This window comes from Ammodytes marinus (genome assembly GCF_949987685.1).
Source record: "Ammodytes marinus genome assembly, chromosome: 3".
In the NCBI taxonomy this organism is placed as follows: domain Eukaryota; kingdom Metazoa; phylum Chordata; class Actinopteri; order Uranoscopiformes; family Ammodytidae; genus Ammodytes; species Ammodytes marinus.
In genome coordinates, this window is record NC_137232.1 from 16,544,863 (window position 1) to 16,569,372 (window position 24,510).

General features: G+C 41.1%; 1 protein-coding gene across 2 annotated transcripts in view; it reads right to left on the reverse strand.

Moving 5' to 3' along the window:
- LOC307248537 (neurobeachin-like) overlaps nucleotides 1–24,510 on the reverse strand; it is a gene marked incomplete at both ends in the record, with an annotated part of 199,544 nt that overhangs the window by 66,295 nt on the left and 108,739 nt on the right. For both annotated transcript variants that reach the window (XM_080024948.1, XM_080024947.1), the window contains 5 exons: nucleotides 3,850–3,974; nucleotides 12,556–12,722; nucleotides 14,727–14,835; nucleotides 17,427–17,491; nucleotides 21,800–21,861. In XM_080024948.1, coding sequence (XP_079881074.1) covers nucleotides 3,850–3,974; nucleotides 12,556–12,722; nucleotides 14,727–14,835; nucleotides 17,427–17,491; nucleotides 21,800–21,861 — 528 coding nt within the window. The remainder of the gene's footprint in view (nucleotides 1–3,849; nucleotides 3,975–12,555; nucleotides 12,723–14,726; nucleotides 14,836–17,426; nucleotides 17,492–21,799; nucleotides 21,862–24,510) is intronic.

Consider the following 24,510-nt stretch of genomic DNA (forward strand, 5'->3'; position numbering starts at 1 on the left):
TAACAGGGCAGGTTATTAGAGGCAGAGGGCAGAGAGAGAATGTGCTGGCTAAGCTGTCAATGCTGCTAATAGACAACGAGGCAGTGTTTAAGGCGAATTTAACCTCCCATCACACATGTTCATGAATGTACACTCTCTCTACCTCACACACACACACACACACACACTGTGCAAAGGGGTTTACAAAGGTTACATCGATGATTTGCCAATATGTCAACTTGATTTAAAAAAAAGTTTCCCTTCAACATCTGCACGCTCAAAGAGTTTTAAGAAGAATGTTTGTGAAAATGATGCTTATGATCTTCATCTTGTTTTATCTTGGCATGTCTGCGTAAAGCAGGGGTCTCCAACCTTTTTTCAACTGAGAGCTAATTTGAAAAAATTATAGTGGCCAAGAGCTACTTGCATCAAATCGTTTATATTTATTTAAGTCGCACACATCAACTGAATTAAGCTTTCTGTTTCTACACGTGTGAAATTGCATACCTAATGCTTATCAAAAATTATTTCCCATCAAAGGTCCAAGAAAACATCACTACTTTACACTTCTTTTGGGCCACATTTACATCACTGAAAATTGAAATCAATGTCTATACTACACTTCTAATTGTGACGCATAACAGTGTTCCCCCCCAGGACATGTCTCAGTCAAGGTGGTCACTGCCAAGGTGTACAGGCAAACATTTTGGGGGTATTTGGCTCAAAGATGCCAATACGCATTAAAGAATAGACAACTTTTTAATGAATACAACAGACAACTGACCTTACAGTTGTGAAATTGTGTTTGCTATGTGCATGTAAAATGTTGTACAAACATGCAGACAGTACAAAATACAATTAAAGAAAACTTCTACTGTTTTGGTGCAATATGCAGACACACTAAAGACAAATAATGCACCATACACTTAACATTTGTATGCACATCACAGTTCAAATTAAACTTTTTGGATGTGGGGCTGTTGTTACCATCGTCGGATTTTTAACTTAAAAAAAAATAAAATAGTTGGTCAACCTATCAGGCGAGCTACTGGTTGGAGACGCCTGGCGTAAAGCATTAATCTATGTATTTCACGGAAAAAGGTAAAATTTTAACAATTAAACGTCAGTACAGTTTTCAGAAAAAAACGTGTTCAATATAATGGGAAAGTAATTCAAAGTAATACATCCAATTGATCAATAATTGTGTTAATTTCATCCATATTATTTAAGAGAAAACACAGGAAATTGCTAAACTCTTAGGTGCTGTCAAAAAAAGACTCCTAGGCCACTAACTCACTGGAATGTTCTTGTGGAAAACAAACTTTCCTGCTCACTTTCATTTCCCCCATGTGGGCTCGTAAGACTGACATTTACTGTGAACACATGAGTGTAAGTCTGCCCTCTTCAAACAAAAAGATGGTGGCTGAGCCATAATGTTGTCAAGTCTTGCTGTCAAACCAGAAACTGTGTATTCAATTTGTGCAACCTACTGGCTTCTCCAATAGTCCCAGATTTTAAAGCTTTAGTAATGACTCTCATGGGCCAACTCAAACATCCTCTTTGTTGTTCTACTGTAGTGCCTATGTGCCAGGCAACCTACTACAATGTTGTATAGAGTTGCTGTCAAATCTAGGAAAAAAAGTCTGAATGTTATGACTAATGGATATCCAACCCCTCAGCCTATGTGCCAGGGTTGTATACTAAAGTCAGGTTATATCTTTAATAACATGCTAATTAAAAGGGAATATTCATTACAAAAACACACACACACACACACACACACACACACACACACACACACACACACACACACAAACTGTCAAAGTACATTTAAACCAAAAAAACAGCCAACTGTCACCGGTAACGAAACCCATTGAAGCTCTACTAAAGAACAAAAGATCCTTTCTCATTTGAACTCATAACCAAACCTGGCCTCCGCTGTGCAACCACATCAAAGCCTGCTGGAAAAAGCTTGAAAGTGCAGCTCACCTCTCAAGGAGAGCAAGAAGGCCATCCCATCGCGGGCGCTCTTTTTCACTTGACAAGTTTATACATTATTCCGCTCATTAAAACCATCGCATGCCAGCAGGACTTCAACAAGTTTCAGTCAACTAACCTAAAAAACAAAAGTGATAGCTCAAGTGATCTGATGAATTAAATAACAGGATGTGTGTTTGTGGCATCGTCATAGGCAGCCGTCGCACAAGTCACTGAAGAAGAAGATACACACAGTTTGAGCAACTGCATAGTGGGTAAAGAGGCCAACGGGCGATGCTCTCTGAAACAGTTAGAAGATGGAGTGATGACAATGGATGAAAAGCTCTTCTATATGCCTTCAGTTCATTCTCTCCTCCACTTCTATATAAACATTGAGATAATTACCACAAAAAATACATTTAGTGTGTTATGTTTATGTACAGTGATTTTAGAGGTATCCTACAGGCAGGTAACCTTTGTTGTGTGATGTGAAAGTAATGTAAACTAATTCTGTATCGACTTAATATATCACGTATGCTAATTATGTTGGTCTTTGTCACAAAATAATAATAAAATAAGATATAATTTATAAAATAAACAGGCTAAAGAGCCACAAAATAATGAATACATGTCAAAAACAGATTATAGCGGGTAACCACAAAGGTGTAAACTAAAGCCATAGTTTATACGTTTACCCTTCTTAGTGATTAGACAAAGTGAAGAGTGTTTGCAGCATATTTAAAATATGCATCCTTTTGTGGATTATGGTGCAGGAGGTTCTATTGATGTTTTAAGTTTGGGGGTACAGGCAGGCAATGTTGATGCAAGGCAATACAATTCAATTTGCCAATTATGCTTCATTTCTTTAAAGCATTTAATACGTATTTCTAAGAAGGTAAAAAATACTATAGTTTTAAAAGAAAATTCCTTAGGTGCTCCCCATCCCAGTATCAACTTGCCATCAAAGGCCCAATACATCAGCTTATGGCTAAAATAATGGAACTCCAAAGCAGACGCTGCAATTATTGCATATGTGTCCCATACAGTATATGGACCACCTGCAGCGGAGGCAGCAGCTGGCATGTGTTTATCTACAGAGCAGCAATGATCTTCATACAGCAGCAACAGAGCTGAGATCAGCCAGATGACATGGTGAACCCAGCCAACGGTCGGCTCCTGTAGCTCAACACTGAGGCAGCCGCAGTCAGTGAACATTGTGATGCACATGCATGTGATATACATGGGTTGCTCTATGTCTACATTCGGCTAGCCAACCCATAATGCCTAGCTTGTTTTCTATTTTCCATAAAGCAAAGAAGGCCCCTTACTCCATTAATTTCGAAATCAATACATTCACCCATGTGCCAGTAAAATAAATGTTCTCTGCTATTCAATTACAGGCGGGTGAGAGGGGCCAAGGGCGTTAAATAGTACTGAGCGGCCTCCTTTAAAAGTCGGTGTTGCATGACATAAGGCAAAATTGACACAAGGTGGTGGGCAACGCTATAAGACTATAAGACTGCCTGGGTCAGTAAGAAAAGTTTCAGGCAAAGAGGAGAAACATTACAGGGACAGATCCAATTTGTTCTTGACTATGTGTTGTGATGGAAATAAAAAAGTGCAATAAAATGGATGTGTCATGTTCAATTCACACGACTCATAAATAGGTTGCTTGTAAAAATGACACTTACCTTCTCCTCAGCAAAATGCTAAACTATACGGACAAGCCTGGGCTAACCTGAGTGCCCTTTGATGCTTGTTTTATAATGCTAATGCAACATTGATATTCTACATTTAATGTGTGGGGTAATGATGTCCTAGAATTTTCACCTACTAAATCCTGAAAAAAAAATCCATATTTCTCCATCCAATATACAGAAGTAATAAACACACCATAGTCCTGCAGCGACTTGCAAGGGACATCCAAGTGGGTGGAGCCATACGGGTTTCTGACAAATCTCCTCCTCCGCCGCAGGTCATCCTCCCAGTAGTCCAGACGCCAGAAGTCGTGCAGCTGACTTTTAGACAGAGAAGAAGAAGAAGAAGATGATAGGCAAGTTAGATGGAGTACGCACCTATTCAGCTATACTTTGATTACAGCAGCCACTTTCAGGAGGAAACATCTTTTGGAGAAAAAAAATCAGGCCACAAATAAGGAGATTTATTAGGCTGACTGGTGGCATGCTCTGTGCACAGAGGCCCCCGTAATGTTAGCTCGGCTAAAGCCTATAGCATACATAGGAACAGCAGGGAGCAGCAGCAACCACTGCACACATAAATCACAGGGCACTCCCATTAACAAATACAGCATCACATTACAAGTATAAATGGCACAGCTTGCCTCCTTCTTTACAATGTTTTTTAACAAGTCTTGTAAATCAAAGGTAGGAACCCTCAACGCAGACAGCGTGGGGTTTAATGATCGGGGTCTTGGGGCGGTTGAGGCATGAGCCTATAAAACAAGCCCCCCTCTCCCTGCATATGTGGTGCCATGATTAAAATAATGTGCTGAAATATTCATTGAAATGATTCCCAGAGCCCTGGAGCAGCCCGACAGAAAATTGCATTTTTATTCATTATTAATAACAGCGAATTAGGGTCGTAAAAAGAAAAGAAAAAAAAGAAAACAGTTCCAGCATGTGGTAACCATCTTTGTTAATGATTATTCCAACATTAGTGAGGACCTGGGATAATTTTATAGCTAGCGGCTAATGCAAACCATTAAGCACCAGCACTAGCATAGGGTTACTAAGTGCTGCTGGTCCTAACTGTGCACTAGCTGGAGCTATTTCAAAACCTTTATACAATGCAACAAAATAAACCTTGCTTTAATTTACCCAAAACAGGGTAGGGCAATGCAATACATACAAATAGCGATGATTCAAATGGTTGTTGTGTAGTCGACAGAAAGGTAAGTTGTGGTCAGTTAAATGTGAGTGTGTGTGGACAGGACATAACACTCCAATACCTACACAGTTTAACACACATAGAAAGTGTTATTGCGTTTTATCAAACAATCATGAAAAACATGCTTTAAAATAACTGAACCCTTCATGCTTATCTAAAATGTTGTCTTTGCCTCCATTTTGTAAAACAATAATAATAAACAAAATAAATAAATAACAAAACTACAGAAAGCCCATATACACCCTTGGTTGAGGTAACTGTGTCCAAATACAAGCTGAGGTTTTTCAGTGGTGAGGGATCCGGTAAGACCTTGGCAGACAGGCAGCCGTCTATTGCATTTTATGATTTCTGCCGCCTTCCCTGCCACCGTATTGAAGCAGTCTAAACAGATTAAAGTGTTACAGGGGATCACATCGCAAAATACAGCGGTGCTTGCTCCGTGAATATAATATCTACAAATGTCAAAAATCAAGAGGCTCAGGAGACTTAGCCGGGCTCTGACAGCAACAAGAGCTCAGTTTCAGTTAAGTATCAATCAAAATGAGAGTGTGTGTGTGTGTGTGTGTGTGTGTGTGTGTGTGTGTGTGTGTGTGTGTGTGTGTGTGTGTGTTTGTGTGCTCTCATTGTATGCATAAAGTATCATGAGCCGCTGTATGCAAAGCAAGACTGAACGCCTTGAGCTTGTCCCCTGTCAATCTCCCTCAAAGCTTTGCTGAGGAAAAGAGAGATGTCAGTGGGTTGAAAGAAGAAAAACCCACGTAAATGATATTGTAAACGCAAGATTACACAGTGTGAGAAATTTAAATCCACTGCAGGCAACCGGGCGATTTACTGTTGAAGATTATGTCCCCCTAATTCTTAGTTCAAATAGACAGCAGATGCCGGTGGGGGATAAATCCGCCACTTTGAAGATTCCCTTATAATAGTATTAGCTGCATTTGATGCATTTTATTTGGTGGGCTGAAGGGTAGCTCATTCGAGTACAACTTTAGTTCAAGCCAAAAATATTTTCATTTGTCCTTAAGAGAAATCAAAAGCACGATAAATCAAATCCTGAAGTCATAACGACTGATTAGTGAGTGGGATGCCAACATTTTGATGTGTCTTCCCTTTGTTCTGTCCTGGGCAGATGGTTTCAGTTTGAATGTGGTGTTCTGCCGTTAGAGTAGTAGGACCTGTGATATTCTAGACTGTGTGGTCAGTGCTAGACTGAATTTGGACCGTGCTAAAGTGCAGCGCTGAACGAACCGTCCCTCTGAGGGCGGTCCAAAAAGACTTGAGGAGGATTGCACTCATGACGGAGACCTACAGGCTACAGCTGGGAGCTTCTGAGCTCTCACACAGGCCATTTCTAAAGGGTGGCACTGAGCCCCCCAAAACAACTCAGCCATGTCTTCAAAGCATTGCCATCCTCACTCATATGTGACTGAAAACCAGTTGTGCCATTTTATATATTACAAAACCTAAAAACTAATGTGTTTTTCGACGGCAAATAAAACACAATTCCTGTTGTAGAAGCATCAATACAACGTGTGTTATCAGTATTGTCTGGTGGAACAACAACCAATCGTCGCATTCTTTATTAAGCAGAGGTACTAGCTCCAGACCACCTTATTTTTCCACGTCAAACGTGTCTGGCTTCATGACAACCATAAAGAATGGCTGTGCGCACGCCTCCTCGAAACTGGCAAAATGTATTGGTCCCGTCACCCATCAATCACCCAAATGGATTTCAAACCGCATTTTAAAAGCTAATTTTCCAGCACTGATAACCTCCAGGAAACAGGAGCACCATTATTTATGGAAGCCTTCAGACTTACTAAGTGCTGTAGGATAAATGTTTAAGAGGACTATCGTCTATTCTCTTCTCCCTCAAATAGGTATTTAAATAACACCTTTCCTCTAGTAGCCGGCGCTGAGGTTTTTACGTTGCCAGATCTAACACACACACACACACACACACACACACACACACACACACACACACACACACCAATAAACAATGTGTTTTATTTGTAAAAGGAAAGCTGACAGGTACAATTCAAAATAAGATGGGGAGGAGAATAAATATAAAGGGAATTGATAACAGTTTTATGGGAAACTATAACATCATTCTTGAAAAGAGACATACTTCTGACAGCTGACAGGGGCTCATATTGGATTAGAGGGTGATGTATTCTTAGCGCTATTGTTATATTAGGGCAGCAGAGAGCCCATTTTATTTTGATTATCTGGAGAATAATATCGCTGTTTGAGTAGAACAGCCAGTAGAAGAAAAAAAAATCCTGTGCCGTGACCAGGTTAAAAGTGCATTCATTTAAACCAGAATGGCTCACTGAAACATGCACAGGCAGATGAAGATATCATTGCAAAATATTTCTTTTATTATTCTATTTCTGCTCGGAGGAGATTTGTGTGAGGAAGTTGGGAGGAAGGACAGGGACATGATGATTCAATAAAACACCATTACACTCCTTTTAAAAGCTTCCATTGCTGACATGAGTAGGGGTAATTATAATAAATGCCAGTAATCAGTGACAATTCTATTCAAAGGGCGCAGTGACTGGTTTCTATCAAACACACACACACGCATACACACACACCCACACCCACACACACACACTGGGACACTGAAAAGATGTCAAGTTTTAGTTTTTTTACTCTGAGGACAAGTGGTCTTTTCTTTGGGTTTTCAGTTTTCCCAACAGGCTCTGGCTATGAATTGCAAAACGGAGGAATTAGCTAGAGATGCAAGTGTTGCGGCATCTCAAAGTAGTGATGAAACAGTAAAAAAAAAAAAAAAATTTAAACTATAATTTTTTTAAATTAAACCATTGAACCGGTCCTTTGATCCCATGGAAACTACAACCACATATGCGTATCTTTAATGATCGGGATTCCACACATCATGAAAACCATCAGGGAGCCAGCAGCAGACACTCAAAAACCAAAGCGCAGAAATGCTAAAACATTTTCTGTCAACCAGTGCATTCTTTTTGGTATGTATTTCTTTTTGTAACATTCCACATTTAAGCTGCTGCAAGATAAAAGCAAATACCAACAAAAAAAGACACTGCACATCAGAACATGGTGATGACTGGCAACCATATGGCGATGAGCCTTTCTCAGCTCACTGCTTTCAAAGTAACCCCTCTAAACTAAGAAAAAAACAACAACACTGTAATTCCCTCTATAAAAACACATCAAGTTTGATCATGCGTCTGTCGAATGCCTAGTATTCAGGGACTGTATCGCCAACATCGTGATCGGATTATCACAGAGAGCTGGAAACGGTACACACGACTTTCATCTCATTCATTTTGCCTTTTGCCATCATCGTTAAACTCAACATGGTTGCAGGCGTTGATGAAACCAAATTACAATCAAAATGCTTCTAGTTATTGGATATGGCATTCCTTTTGTAGATTGAGAGATAGAGAAGAGACACACTGATGAATGGGTGTTGGACCGAGACAAAAGGGAAAACAACACAGAGGCAACCAGATTCACTCCAAGTCATCTGGTGTCATGGAGACAGACGTACAGTATATACGCGATGGGACGAGGGATGAGGAGCTGTACTGTACTGGAGGGTGAACTCCCCCCGAATCGCCAGCTTTGTGGATCCTCCATCTTTCATCGGAAATGGGGGCACAGTCAAGGCGATGCCCAGCTCAGTTTCAACACACCCGATGAAATTAATGATTGTGTGAATGGGCCTCTTTCCAGAGATAATTAGCACAGTGTGCAAGGTTAAGAGTGCCCCAAGGGAATGGAAGCCCAGTGTAGGTCAAGAACAAATGCAAGACCAGAGAATATCAGCTTGCAAAGAACAAAGAGAGCATCATGTTTTAAATAGCATTTCATTAACTGGAGAATTTAAAAAAAACATAATTATTATTAGCAAGCTGTTTTGAAAAGGCGCTACATATTTTAACCCTCTCTGAATACTGGGGGGGATGAGCAAAAAGAAAGCTTGTATGCAGAGGACTGGCTCAGTCTACAAAACGATTTGGTGGAGTGGGCAGAAAGGAAAACTGCAAAATTGGCGCTTAGAGGTATATTTTATATTGATTTCTAGGATAACCTCATTCTACTATATTCTTATTAATCTTAATTGATCTTAAGGGGGCACATTTCAGACTAAACACCTTACTGCTATTCTGGATGTCCAAAAGAGTATCTTTAAATGATATGTAATATATTGTAAGGTTGATTTTAGTGTATACTGTTAGACTCATCCAGAGACCTTGGCTTTTTGTTATTTTCTACCCCAAAGATGTCATCAGACCTGGAACCCTCTGAGTCTGTGAGGATGGCCCCTTGTGTGAGTAGATTTCTATTAGAATTGATAACCCTTTCAGGTGAGACCAAATACTGCGGGCACATTCAGAGTAAAAAGGTTCATTCCTATCTCAAAGTTATTATCCACGCGCAGATTGTCACCATTCGTCAAGTGTGAGAGGAGATGAAACTCAGTGTTAGTCAAGGGAAACGGCTGTTTCACTGGCCCTGCCATGGATCAATATATGCCGCCATTTTCCTTTCTCTCCTCTGCTACAAAAAAGTAATTATACAGAAGAAATGTTGACAATCGATACACTAGTCAGGTGAGGTTAAGGTCTGCTGTGGGGGCCGGTGAAGGCTCCTCTGTCAGCTGTCACTGATGCTGCCGAGGTGAACACGGAGGATCACATGGGAACAAAGGTAGGTTTGTCTCCTTCGGCACCTTTTACATTTCTGTTAGGATGCTTCTGTCGAAAACAATTAGGACCTAAAAAGCGCTGGCAAATGAGGGTTCAAGAGGATCACTACAGCTGACATTTTGAATATTTAAATGTAAGTAGTACATACTGTAGGAGTGTCTGTGTAGGGCTCTAATACCTGCACAATATTTAACTAGTGCAAACACACTTTAAAAATGCATCATCTTTGACAAGTGTGAAACAAACCGTTGCTGCGTAATATACTATTGAGCAGTGTCTAGTATCTTCACAGTGAGGTGGTCCCCATGCTAGAATAGTGCTGGAGGTTATTTTTCAATGAATTCATCAGCCTCTCCTTGACATGTACTTTCACTTTGAACGCGCCTGAACTTTATAATCCACTGGCAGGGTTCAGGGGTCAACAGCAGAGGGGACCAGAGGGCAGGGAAAATCACTCTCCCCCTGGAAAAAACTCTGACATCCAATTTTCAACTTGATTTATCAGTGCAAAGCTAAAATTGATAGTGTGTCATTACTGGGCAGGGGAGCTGTCTCGGAGAGATGTATCAAAGCCTTCTCATTTTGATTTAGCGCAGTGGATCAATACGACCCTATACTGTTTCAATTTGAAGAGTATTGATTTTCCTATGCCGACTCTATAGAGAGGGACATTCATCATCGGGCCAAGCATATAGTATGATCTAACAGGGCACCATAGGGTCTGATCTGCTTATTCTTCAATCAGAGTAGCTGTTTTCAGACCTTTCACAGATCATTTCCGTGTCGTTGGGCTGTTGTCGTTTGTGCCGCAAAGTCATTTCTTACACAAAGAGAACAACAGCTCGAAATGGAGTGGCCTTCAGAGATGCAGACGTCTTTAATACAGAAGAAAACAGATGCAACCCACTGGCAGACCAGGTGATCATATTAATCTAATAAGCACAGTTAAAGACACTGGTATAAGAAAATATATATACACATGTAAGAAATACTAGTTTATGTTGCCCGCCTGAGAATCATTTTGTTTATAATGCTTTCTAGGATAAATGTCTTGTGGCATGTCTCCAGGCACAATTTAGGAGCAAAAGGCAAAGCAATTTCTGGGCAAGAGGTTGAAAACAAACATTAACAACTGAAGTCTCTCTCTCTCCCCCTTCCTCTTTCTCTCCATCTCTCACACACACACACACGCACGCACACACACACACACACACACACACACACACACACACACACACACACACACACACACACACACACACACACACACACACACACACACACACACACACACACACACACACACACACACACACACACACACACACACACACACACACACACACACACACACACACACACACACACACAGACATAACAGACAGCCACCTCAAAATGCTTGAGGGCTTTATATTTTACAAGAGCAGCATAAATGGGAAAGTTAATGTAGCATTGAATAAGACTAAGCTGCTGAACTGCAACACTGCCTTGAGCTTGTGCGCATATTGCATCATTTTTCTTCACCAGCAGGTTACCATTAAATTTGAATTTGTTGGAAGTTTTGCCGTATCATTTACAATGCACCCACGCTCAATAACCTTTTGTTTCAATGCAAATGCAATGCCTCCAAGAAGGGGCTCCATAAATATTTGAACAGGAGCCCAGAATTTAATCCAATAGATTTTGTCACGGGAACTTCTGCTCAAGTTCAGTTTGTTTTATGAGAATCTGTACCATAATCTTTTTTTCAGTTATTCTGTAGTAATTCTAGTAATAAATTGCAACAAATGAATGGTTTCTTAGAACTAAAAAACCGAATGAATTTTGCCAATACAATCCTGGCGTAAATAGACATCAGCTACAGCGCTTAATCTTCCATGAATTCACGAAAAAGAAACCAAATAAGGCTGCTTATGTCATCCTTTGGTTTGGATAAACTCTTTGAACTTTACTGAGAGTAAAATACATAATATGTTGCTGTACAAAGTAATTACACCAGCTAGAATAGTTTTCTTGACAGTGGTAAACATGGTTTAAGATATGCAATGTATTTAAAAAAATAAATAAAAAAATAACAAAAACAGAGCTTCTGTTCAGCAAAGGGGCAAAATGTGTTTTGGCAAATCCACAGCGGTGGGCTGTATTTAAGTGGCAGACTTTCTCTCAAGCGCCTGGTTTTGCAGAATGCAGCTCACAGCACTATTTCCAAAAGGTATTTGGGTCAAAGTTTGAGTGAACATTATATTATTTTACAGTAAATGTCTGCATCTCACCTGCATTATTATTCTTTTATTTTTTTGCATGGTAAATAAACCCCGATATAGACTCCTTTCCAAGCAGCAGCTGAAACTCCCTTCGTCATGTATTTATAACAATTGCATGCACGTTGTTTCATCTGTTACATTCTCAGCTCTTAGCTACAGAGTTCAAAATACAAACAGTATGTTGTAACACCTCTGTTTGTCTAGCTCTTGATCTTTCCCACTCTCCACTCTGTGTCTGTGGGACCATGTGGATGTAGGCGAGAGAGGTGGGAGGCAGAGCAGCAGCAGAGCCCGGCGGTTGTTTTAACAGGGCCCATGGGGGAAGTCTGCAACTACCACCAGGTGCTGGGCTGTGTTACAGAGAGGGTCAATGAATGCCTGGACAACACACTGCTGCAGAAACACCCCCCAACCCCCCACTTTCTTCTTCCCCTTCCTCTCTATATCCTGGTCTTGTCGGTTTTGGACTGGCCAATCAGCTCTCCCCGGGGGATTAAGCCACTCCACGCTGTAATTGCGTTTGCTGACCTGATCGCTGACCCTATCGGATCCCTGGGAAAAATGACATTAACCGGTGGTCCAATCCCATCACTGCAGAGACCAGGTAACTTTTAGTCCTTAAGGTTGAATGTAACAATGAGAAGCTATGGTTCATGTGGAAGACATAACATGGCCCCCCCTGTGCTGCTCTGAAGGTGAACCTAGTGTGAGGCAGGGCTTACCTCTGGGCCAGCGTCCCCCAGGCACCGTGCTTGTTGGTGAGGATGTTGACAATTTTCTGCTTTAACTGGTTGGCCGTCACATGGTCTCGATGTTTAGCGGCGCTGATCAGGTGGTCACACATCTTCTCTTCTTCCTTTCTGTCAGCCGCGTATTGGGCACAGTTGGACTGATTTGAGATTTGGGAAAAAAAGCAAAGCAAAGTGTGAACCTCATTGTATATGTATGGCTTTCCGTACAGTATATTCCAGTGTGCCAAAAAGTGACGTCTGACATTGTACTTAATAGCGTTTGAGAATGTTTTAAGTTGAATAAAGGCCAGACTAATATATAACCTCTAATGGAGCATTTGTCACACTGAAGAATGTTATTGTTTCATTCAACACACTTGAGTGCATAAAGATATTAGTGGACAGCTGAGAGATATATTTCTGCTCCCTTCGGAGGAGTGTTGTAAATCATGGCAAGCACATGAAGGCAGGCCATTCCCTAACTGCGGACAGATGAGGCTCCCTGCTAGGTAGCGGTGGATGGTGCTATTAAGAGGAGAAGGGGAAACAATACTCTAATAGAATGACAAAGAATGTAGTCTGTCAAGGTTAACAAAAGCTACATTTTATCAAGGAATATGTTATTGGACCTTTGTAAAATATAAATATGCAGCTTTTTTCTAAAACCAGAAATTTCACCATTAGAACATATTTTCTTCTGTAATTAATGGTAAATCATGATACAATAGTCTAAATTATCTTTGATATCTTAGTTGTAAGAATGATAAATTAAAATGATCTATGTAAAAATGAGTGGGTCATAATGTGAAAAATATTGATATTGGCTATGGATTTTTAGAAGTCAGTGTAAATCTCTTTAGAGTTCCAGGTGGCTAAAAGTAATCCATAGGGGCACATCTGACTTATCTTTGCGGCTGAACTAAGATCATCTTACTGTGCTCTATACCCTGAGGGAAGTCTTGCTAATATTCAAAATCTAATTTGCTAACAGAAGCTGGAAGTTAATTGAATTTCCTGAATCAAATTTGAATTCTGTCAGATAGTATACTTCAAGATATTCTTCATAAGGCGGATAACTCAATCTCGGCTTGTCACCTCACGTTACCCACGTGACACTGTGACAAATATCAAATGTTATTTATCAGTTTTGAGCGTATGACGCTCTCGCCTTGACACCAACTTAATTGTAAAAATGTCTTGTCTGCGTCCTGAATCTTCAATCTTGAAGAGTGGGTAATAAAGTAACGTCAGAACCTGCGATGAAAAGTGTAGGGCTGTCTGTGAGTTGGCAGACAGAACGGATGGGGCCAGGTACACTTCCCCCCTTCTCCTGACATTGCATATCTAGCCGTCTCTTCCAGTTTATCTAGCAGGTCAAGGATCCTCAAGAACTGTATATCAAGCAGCTGTTTGAGGATGGCTGCTTCTCCCAGATAAGAAACTCATCACCCCTCACATGTACACACTGCTAACAAAGGTGGTGGAAGTGTGTGTGTGTGTGTGTGTCTTTGTGCTTGTGTGTGAAGGTCTGTGTGATTAAACACACACAGTACACAGTACATGTCTTCTGAAGTGGACCATGTACTATCTTTCGGACAAGCTCGCATTGAAACATTTTAATTTTCTATTCATATTTTCTATATAGTCAAGAATTAGAAGAAAGTAAAGGCTAAGTACTCAATTCTAGAAGGACTCATTCAGCAGATTGCTTAAACCTGGTTGACCTTTCCATTCATCTTTAAAATATTAGTGGTTTGATGTGGTTGGGCTGAGTATACATATAAGTATACAGTATACAGTAGCCTATATGGAGGTTATATCCCAAGTTGGTTGGCTTTACACTCATATCCAAATCCTTAATTAATATGCTATAGTAATTCAATTATTTCATAGGAATTTAAAGGGCAAGGAGTTAATCCTCGGGAGGACACAGAGGAACACGATTATTGAGCATATACAGTTAAATGACTAAGGTTAGAATTCATCAGAAGATTGAAGCCAGAATATTATAACATTTTAATTTAGAGAACCACTGTTCTGAAAAAGTTCTGTTAAACTTTTATTAAAAAACTATTTTGTAAACTTTTTGGGTAATAATTTGACGCTGTACCAAACTTTATCATTCAAATTCAGGTGCAAAAAAAGGAGGGTTCAGTTTTTACCTCAAACTCTGCGTGTTTGTGGACGTCCTCCGCTCGCTGTCTGTTCAGGATGAACTCAGCCTCGTTGGCGACCCGCACTATGTGGTCCTTCATGGCATGGCACAGCAACCTTTGGTATTTCAGAGAGAGTTTAGCATACTCTGCTTTACCATTTATATATTATCAATGAAGGTGCAGTGTGAAATAAAGGTATATTTCAGCATCATTTATTAGTGAAAAATATAGATTGCAACATTATGTTGCTACTACTCCCCCAGTTCTGAGAATGTACATAAGCTACGGTGGCCATCAAGGAAGATGAGCTTGTTACTAAAGATGGCATCATCCACCACTGCCTCAAGTCTTTCCACAATACCAAGTGATGAGTTTTGGATGTATTTAGTAATTTATTATTTAGTTATTTATTCTATAGTACTTATTCTTCGTCTTCCAACAGCTGCCGTAAGTTTGTTTTTTCTGTGCTACTGCATAACAATGGCAGGGCAACATGGCAGCGTGCCCCGCTCCTATGTAGATATAAAGCACTCACTCAAAGTTAATAAAATAAACAACTGCTATTTTCGAGCGATAATACACTTATTAAAACATACCTATGAATATTATATTTAATTTCTATCAAGTCTGTTTTGAAAAACGCTAATTCCCTTTACACACTGTGGCTTTAATTTCAAAAATATCTAATGATAGTGGCCGTGGTGACGCTCCAAAGGAAGGAGCAAGGTTGAGGCAAATACAGCTTGTGGGGAGGGTGCAACATTGTGCTTGTTGAAAGAGCATAGAGTAGTAAACAGCATCATTTGTCTGTGTTATGTTGCAAGGCTGCAGGTCAGTGACAGATCCCTCTGTAGCATTAAGGAGGGAAAGGAGTGTCATTAGAGCAGTGAAGCATGTCTGGCATATACTCCTGATTGACTGAGCATCCCCTTCCCTGCTGACCACAACATCAACCCCAGTGTGGTGCCTGTATCGCTCACAACTCCGGCCGTGAACAACGTCTCACATGGCTGACTCTGGAGGCCTTGAGTCCTCTCCTCCCACGTTCACATTTAAATCCCAGTATCTTTAATAATTGAAAAACACCCCTACTATTGTGTGTAGATTACATGCCATTTTACACACCATTAGGCTCTGCTTTGTTTTAATTAAAGCCTCCCCTGTTCCTCTCCAGTGCTTGATACAGATTGTAATTTTCCTTCTGTCCCAAGGAGAGAGGCAGTAATCCCGTGGCTGCATTCATCAGCTGCTATTGCCTCTTTAACTGTTGACAAGCACTCATTAATAGACAGACGTTCACTGTTCAAAGGCAGAGGCTGACAACGCCAAGCTTTGTGTTGAAACCAAGAATAGATGAGAAAGCCCGCTGTCAAGTGATATTTGGAGATGGAAAAAAAGATGCTCGCTACTACAACACTTCTGCATTAATATTTCAGAGATAGGAAACACTAATCAATACACATATTCACACTCGGCCTGTATAAGACTGATTCTTTTCCTTTTTCATTGTTGTCACCTCAATGATCAACCCAGTTGAAAACTCCTAAAATTCCCTTGTCAATGCAAATGAAAAAGAGGGGAACATTTTGGGATACCTCTCCAATCATATCTAACAGAATCATATCAAAAACTGTTATTTGGAAGTGATACATTTTGTTGTTGTCTATTATCAAATTGTGTTTTCAACCATATAATGTTGACTGCCTCAAAGCACCATATATTTTGTCTTTATCTTAAAAACAGTGTAGGCTCAAGATTGTGATTCTGGTTGCTTTTACTTTCGCGGCTCAAATACACTTTAAACGTTCAGCTACTGTATATGCAGAAAATAATACAGTGTGTATGTATATGTATATACTGTATCACCATGGAAACCTGAGGCATTTCTCAATGGATAGTGGCTCACGGCTACAGTCATTCAAGAGAGGAGCAGTGGTAATAATGAAGAAAAGTGATCAGCTTGCGTTCATTTATTTCAGGTGGATTCATTCAAACAGAAAAACAGCACACACCTACCTGCTGTATACACATGCAGCAGATACAACCACGTTTTCAGCCACGCCTTTTTTGTAGGGCGTACAGATTAACAACTACCCCTAGCTCTCTCTGGTTAAGCAGAGCAGGTGTGTAGAGGCTTGGGTAAGTCTGGGACATGATGTATCTGTCAGCAGCAGCACCCTGGACAGCGCCGTGTGGCCCTGTACTGACTGAAGCTCTTTGTTCCAGGGCCAGCAGCAGGCCACTCTTTAGGAGTCTGGCTAGAGGCTGCAGCACAGAGCCGGGCACAGAGAAGGCCTGGCCAGATGGGTCAGCAGATGGGCAAGGCCGCTAAGCCGCCCCTGATCTGCTCTATAAGGAAAAACCCTGAGTCTGGCCACACCCAAATAGAAAGAGAAACACAGACACTGTGGTGTACAGTAAAAAAGGCAGAGACTGTAAAGAGGCAAACAATGAGAGAGGGTGACCGCACTTTAGTGTCGATATTGTTTCTTCATCCAGTTTACAAAATCGTATTGACCGTTCACCGCCACAGACCAGCCGGCACGAGGTTTAGAGCTAATTTATGCCTACATTGCTACTTGGTCCAACAACCATCTTATGGCCGTCCAAAAAATAAATATATTATTTTATAGGAAGGATGAATAAACTACTGCTTGCTTAGCTGAGTGATTTCATATGATGTATTACGGTGAACAGATAGGTTACCTTCCTTCGTTGATGAGCTCAATGAAGGCCAGGCCAGCGTTCTTCTGAATGGAGTTCTGCCATTCCTGAAAGAAAGAAAAAATAACATCATTTGCAATCTGTTACTCTTCAGAAGCTATTTTCTTATAATAACTTCCTCATAGTCAATTTAGATGTGATGTCACTGTGGCCAGTTTCCTCTCTGAAAAATTCAGACACAGTAATGAAAAATAGCAGTAGGAGTATCAGAATACTACCCCTTTGATCCAATATGCAACAGTATCTTCCAGAAAGGCACGACTCGCACACACGCACTTACACACACACGCACTTACACACACACGCACTTACACACACGCACTTACACACACACACACACACACACGAATCATAGTTCACCGTCCAAATTGCATATTTCAACTGTAATTTGGATTACATTTCATAGCGTGTAATTCAAGTAGGTAAAGAAAGCCTTTAGTTCATACATCCTTTGAGGAAAAAGTGATTGCTATAAAAAGCTGAAATCCTGCCCAGCACGTGTAACCATCCCTTTCTTCCTCCGTGAAAAGATCTGTAAACACAGGAGAGATGTAATTGTGGGATGAAACTGAATCCACTCACTTAAATACAGCCATTTCCCCCAGTCCCTTACAGTGACAGATTACCCAGCACAGGATCACTGAATCCTGCAGAATATAAACGCCTGGAAGGGATCCGAGCCCTGGGCCAGAGAGTGCCAGCACTTGCTGTCTCACAACATGCTCTGGAAATGATTAAAAAGCAGTTTGAGAGCGCGCCTTTCACTGTGGGAAATCGGGCCCTCTGTGTGCCCTCACTGAGGTGCAAATGGAAGAGAGAACAGAGGAGGCCACAGTTCAAAAAAGGAGGGAAAACAGAGGAATATGATAGAAAAAAGTTTTTATTCTAGAGGTCTACTAATGTATGTGCCACGCCCACGCGAGGCTATTCACATATAGAAGTGTCCTTTTGAAAGTGTCTATCTATTAAAGGTGGAATCAGCGATTCTGGAACGCTTGTTGACAAAATCACTTTTTGTCAAAGTGAGTGCATATCTCCTCATGATCCGATACCTGTCCGCACCGTGAGTGTGGTGTGTGTGTGTTCGTGTGTGTGCTAAGGAGATATTCACAGATTTGGACAGAAAGTGATCTTGACAACAAGAGTTCTCCAGAATCACTGACTCCACCTTTAAATACTTGCCAGTAATTAATATTGGAAACATATGGATATTCATACATGCAAAACAGTGATATAAACCGTTTGTTTTATGTCAATGTCCGTACAAGGTAAGCAGCATTTGTTGTGTGTAGTACCAGAAAAAAAACTAACTTGACATTGACATTATTATGTACGGGCATGTGTTTTTGTACACAGTTGTCGTGCCTGACACATACCGGTTCACACTACAGCACACGGTCTGACCCTACGATGCGCTAAATCAGGGAGATGGTGCTGACAAACTGCCGAGCATCTGGTCTCCAAATGTTCCCCGTGACCCCCTCTCTCCTCTGCTACAGTATCTGCCGTTGGAATAAGCTGTTCTTGATTTGGACAGGGATCATGTACAGCCAGTCTTTTGAGGCTCCACTTGCAGCGCGCTCACGTGATAAAAATAAATACGGAAATCAAGGCAGATGTGACACCTGGGCGTTGCCGGGTGAAATAATGGCAGCAGGTCAGCGGAGGCATTGCATGAACTAGTCAAATTTTGCTGTCTTCTCTTAAGGTACGCTTGTTGACAGTCGAGATAGCACTTCAGAGGCTCGCTTTTTCTTGTCTTTTTTTTTTACTGGAGAGAACAGAGCTCCCAGAGGTGGCTGCCTTTGATTGCAGGAATTTAAAAAAAACTCCACCGTTGCCCATTTGAAGAGAATTAAGCCTGACGTGGAGCTGCTTTAAAAGGGGATGTGATCCCTGTTGTAAATGCAGACCATGATCAGAGTGCAGCACCTCTTGGTTTGTTTAGTAACTTGGATAGGAAAAGATGGGGTTTTTACAGCTGCATTTGCTCTAGTTTTGGCCTTTTGGGGATGGGAGAGGTCAGCTGAAACAGACTGAAACTGCTGCTGAAAACAATAATGAGAGCGATAAAACTGAAGAATACAGGAGATCTTTGGGTAGAACCAAACAATTCATTAAAGTTAGCTACAAATCTGTATACTGCTGAAGAATTTCTTGACACCACATGCAACTCTGGGAAATGTTGTACAGTTGGGGCAATGGCAACACTTTTTCCATCTACGGTATCTTAAAAAAAAAAAAACACAACTTTTTGTGGACCCAAGATCCCCCCCCCCCCCAACTAACCCTAACCCCTACCCAGAAAGCAGCTTGTTGGCCTTGAGAAGATTTCCTCTCCTCCTACTTTCATCTTCCCTAGATTCAGCAAAGGCACTACGTATTTGTGGTGCTTCAATCCAACCTGTCAGTGTGCGGGAGAAAGCCTTTTGCTTTTATCTGCTCTGTTATACTCTCTCCACATCTGGAGGCCTTCCATCACTAAATCTCCGTGGCTCCGCTCGAGATCCCCCCCCCCCCCCTGTATGTTTAAGCTGTTACAAGAACCAGAGCTGCTTGACCTTTTCATTCAGCTGCCCGCGCTGAGGAGAGACACATAGTGTCTGCAGCCACATGATGATTGCTGTGATTAGTATGCATAAATAAGAAAGAGGCAGATCATTATCACTAATTCATTCATAAAACTGACAGGTCACAAAACAGAGAGGGACTAAAGGTCAGCTAAGTGCCCCTCCTCGCTGTCTTAAAACATTAATGTTGAAATATGTGAGGGGGACGCGTTGAAGTTGGCATTTTATAGTGATGTCAGCCAAAGCCCACGCTGCATCCGAGATGAGTCGGTGGGCTTTTCTGCACATGAGATACAGTATTTGTATTGTGAGTGTATCGCAATGTAATTATCAGTTACAGAACATTATATTTGCTCATGATAAAACAGCCTCGCATATATCAGCTTCAAAAGTGGAATAGAAGACCCGGGTAACAATGATCTAACATTACAGTATGATTTCTGAATCGTGTTAGCTGGCAACATAACTGGATTGCATTATCGATTGTACAGTATTGGAATACAAAGCAATGGCTCATCTCTACTGGTAAGGTTGTAGAAGGACACCAATGCTATACGGTCCAGTTTCAAGGCCTCGGTGTCTGGTCGATATCTCAGCCTGGGTTTCATCCCTCGAGCCACTAATGGCAGGAGACCTATGGAGCCGCAGTAATGCTATCTGTGTAGGGGGGGGGGGGGGGGACTCAGACCCCCTTAACAGCATGCTGACGCTCTCATCTGCAATAAATCCTAGTGCCGGAGAAAAGGCGACGTACCAAAGATACTCTGCAGACAGAAAAGCAGCACACAAAGAGGGAACCAGTCAAAATCCTTCAAAAGAGCAACAATAACTCAATGCCGGCTGGGCCATTTATGTACTTTTTTTTTTGTCTGGCGGAAAGCCCCTGAATAATGGCCTCCATATAACTGAGGCTGAGCTCCCTGCAGAAGAGAGGCTTTAGACTGCGGATACCACGGAGCGCACTAGAGAGTGGCAACCCATCTCCTCAAGGCTCCGGCCCTGCAGTCTAGATCCACAGAGAGGCACCAAGTAATGGCTTCCTTATGGGCTCCCGACACAAGACTGATGGGCTGACAGAAGGTATGTTAAATATCTCCTGTTCTAACTGCTACATCGGGGCTTTGACCTTCTCTAAAACAAGGGCTTAACAAGAGACTCAGAGGGTCAAGCTCGGAGGTGATCAGTCACTGGCATAGCATGAGGTGGTGCTGGGGCTCATTCTGGAGAAGGAGGGCTCACCATTAAAGCACTGGGGTGTATAGTGAGAAAGTCATTGAGAGCTGCATGTGGCAGTGTGTGACCATCAGTTTGGACAATTAGTTTGTGGAACTTTTTACTAGAAAAAATACACTGATAATGAAAGTTTCAATAGAGATCAAATAACTTGTTCTTTAATGTAGGACATTGTACTTAGCCTTTAACCAAGCATTAACCATACATATACGCATTTACAAAATGTCTACAGTTTTTTGATAGAATACTGATTTAAGCTTATTTTTGTCTGTTTAAAATAAATAGTTATAAAGGTGAATACAAATTATTATTGCACGGACCATGTTCAATTTGGCAGATTGTATAATGTATATTCAAGAGATGAAACCAGCTCTTAACAGATCTCCACATACCTTTGACAGAAAATATGTGTCAAGTGAACCACAGTATAGAAAGAGAATATTACAGAGGAAAGGAAGAGAGGATGGGACCTAAAGAAAAGGAAAAGGAAAAGGAAGACTCAGAAAGAAGAGTGTGAAGAAGAGAAGAAAGAAAGAAAGAAAAAAAACTCACCTGAGAACAAAGCAGCATGACGAGCTCTACAACTGAGGTGCTTGACTTCATACACACTAGACCTGGAGAGATAAAACAGAATGAAATATTAACTATGTATTTTATTACATGTATTTAAAACAAACTGCTGTGGGTAGAATCTGTAACTGTTTTATAATTGTATGTGGCAGTACAAGATAATAATAAGACATACATTTATATTATGATTTAAAGGTTTTTTTTTGCATAGGTTCATTTAAGGCAACGTCACAATCAATTTGTCAGCCTGTTAAATTCTGATTCCAATTTGTATATATCATAATTTAATTAATTAGTTTTTTCATAAGCCCATTCTAGCACCCCCTCCCAACACACACACACACACACACACACACACACGCACACACACACACACACACACCCCACTATCAACTTTCATACACGCACACACCCTCACACAAGCGAACAAAGACATTCACAGCTCCTTCCCTCGTCTCCATTCTGAAGACGCTGAGCCGCAGCAGCAGACAACTCTCTAATGAAACAAGGGAAGGTGTGAAAAACTCATTTGCAGAAACAATGGCTTCAACTGGTCTTGTATTCTGCACTTCTCTTCGTAGAACTAGTAAAGGTGCGTTCATTAGTAAAGGAAAGAATGCAACTTGCTGAGACTCATTATGGACTGGGAGGAGAAGAACTTTGTGCCACACAACTGTTATTGTTTCAAGGATGGCAATCAGAAAACAAAATATTCTTATTATAAGGTTTCAGTAAATGTTGTTAGAGGAGTTGTACATTGCAGTTCAACATCTACAATAAAAAAAAATAGGACGCATTAGTGGCTGTTATCACAATGGCTAATTTCTCTTAGAAGAAAAAAGTTAATTAGGAAGTAGTTCAAATTAAATATTTTCAGAGGGGGAAAACTCAACAGTGTAAAACATAGGCAGCAACATTCGCACCTTTATATAACTGCACTGTAAATAAAATGATGAAATGAGCAATATAACTTCCATTTCTTTATTACTTTTGCATTTAGATCAAATTTGGTTAATTACAAATAAATAATCTGTTTTCAAATTGTACATTCAAAGAAATAATTAGTCCCACACTGACAATGCAATGACTCTCAAAGTTGTTGACTCGTCTGTCATATATGCAACAAAACAACATGACAAAAAAAAAGACAATAACTAAAATCATAACTAGATTTTAACATTAAATGGACATCGTTTTGCATTTGAAATCTATAAAATGCAGCACAAAAAGCTATATTTCAGAAAATGCTAACTATTCAGAAGAAAGGGATTGATGGATGTTTTGGTCACTGATTCTACATCCATCTCCATTCATGGAGTGGAGACTGTCCAAGGGAGCGTCTTGTAAATACTCGGAGAGGAAGTGACCCCTTCTCTTGTACACGGCGTGCCACGGCTGACCTCTTGTTATAGCTGTGACATGGCGAGCCATAAGTCAGTCCGCTGTGACACGGGAGTCAGGTGGCCAACTGACCCAGGCCTTGTGCTGGTAGACAAACTAAATGCATTCTATTTAAACACGGCCTGCCAGTCCCCCTTCCTGTAAACAGGGCAGGGTTAAGGCTACGGGTGAATGTGGCATTGTGGTGCAATGTGCCGGCAGACTGGGCCACTCAGGGGACAGCCAGAAGCAGGCGGCAGGCATCACAACAGCGGCAGTGTTCACACGCAGGGCTAACCCACCAACTCCAAGTGGAAGGCTCAGGGTGCACTCAACATAATTGCTGCAGTGACCACATGTCTTCAGAGGGGGGGGGGGGAACTGAAGGAATAGGGTGAGGCTAAAGGGGGCACACAGGGCACAGGGGGGCTTGACCCCGGGCAATCTAAGGAGTGATGGATGGCTGGTAATTACTGGTAAATGGAGCGCCTTTGCACTACAGCACAGTATTTCAACTGTGAGCCTGGGAAGGGGTCAGGAAGAAAAAGGAGAAAAGAGAGGGAGAAAACAGCCAAAGCCAGCTCAAGCATTTGGACACACGCACTGCAAGGAGGAAAGACTTGAAGTGGAAGTGTTCTAGTGCATGTGGTATATCTGTATGTTTGTTTTTCCTTTCTGATGAACCTGCTTTAATCCATGGCAGGGTGCACCTTCCACAGACCCAGACAGGGTTAAAGACGTGTGGTGAAGAGCACTGGGGCCCGAGCTGTCTGTCTATGACCTTGTTTGTGGGGTTACACTCTCAGCTCAGCTCTAGTTTGTCAGCTTGGTCAGTCCGCTGACAGACTTTGAGTGAAAGGGTAACAGACATTTTCACACTTGTCAAGGCTATGCTACCTGATATTTCATTCCCTTCCCCTGAGCTTGAGTGAGTAGCGTTTGCTACAAGTGCATGGCACACCCACATGGCTATTTACATACTGTATGTATGTATGTGCGCCATATGCATGATGTATGGAGGGAAAACTGCCCGTTTGTTGAACTTTACTGGCTGGCATGGAAACCTTAAAAAAAAGCATAGCAGTACTTTATATGTCCTTTAAATGACTGTAGGCAAGGAATTAATACATCATTTCACCAATGATTTCTTTACAGCATTGCTTTTTACTGTTTCAAATAAAAAAATTAAAAAAGGCCCTGGTCATGAGTAAGCACGCCAAGGTGTATTAGTTTTAAAAACCTATATTAAATATCAAATTAAATTAAATTTGTATTATTTTAAACTCTTTTTCAAATCTACCCACTTAATAATG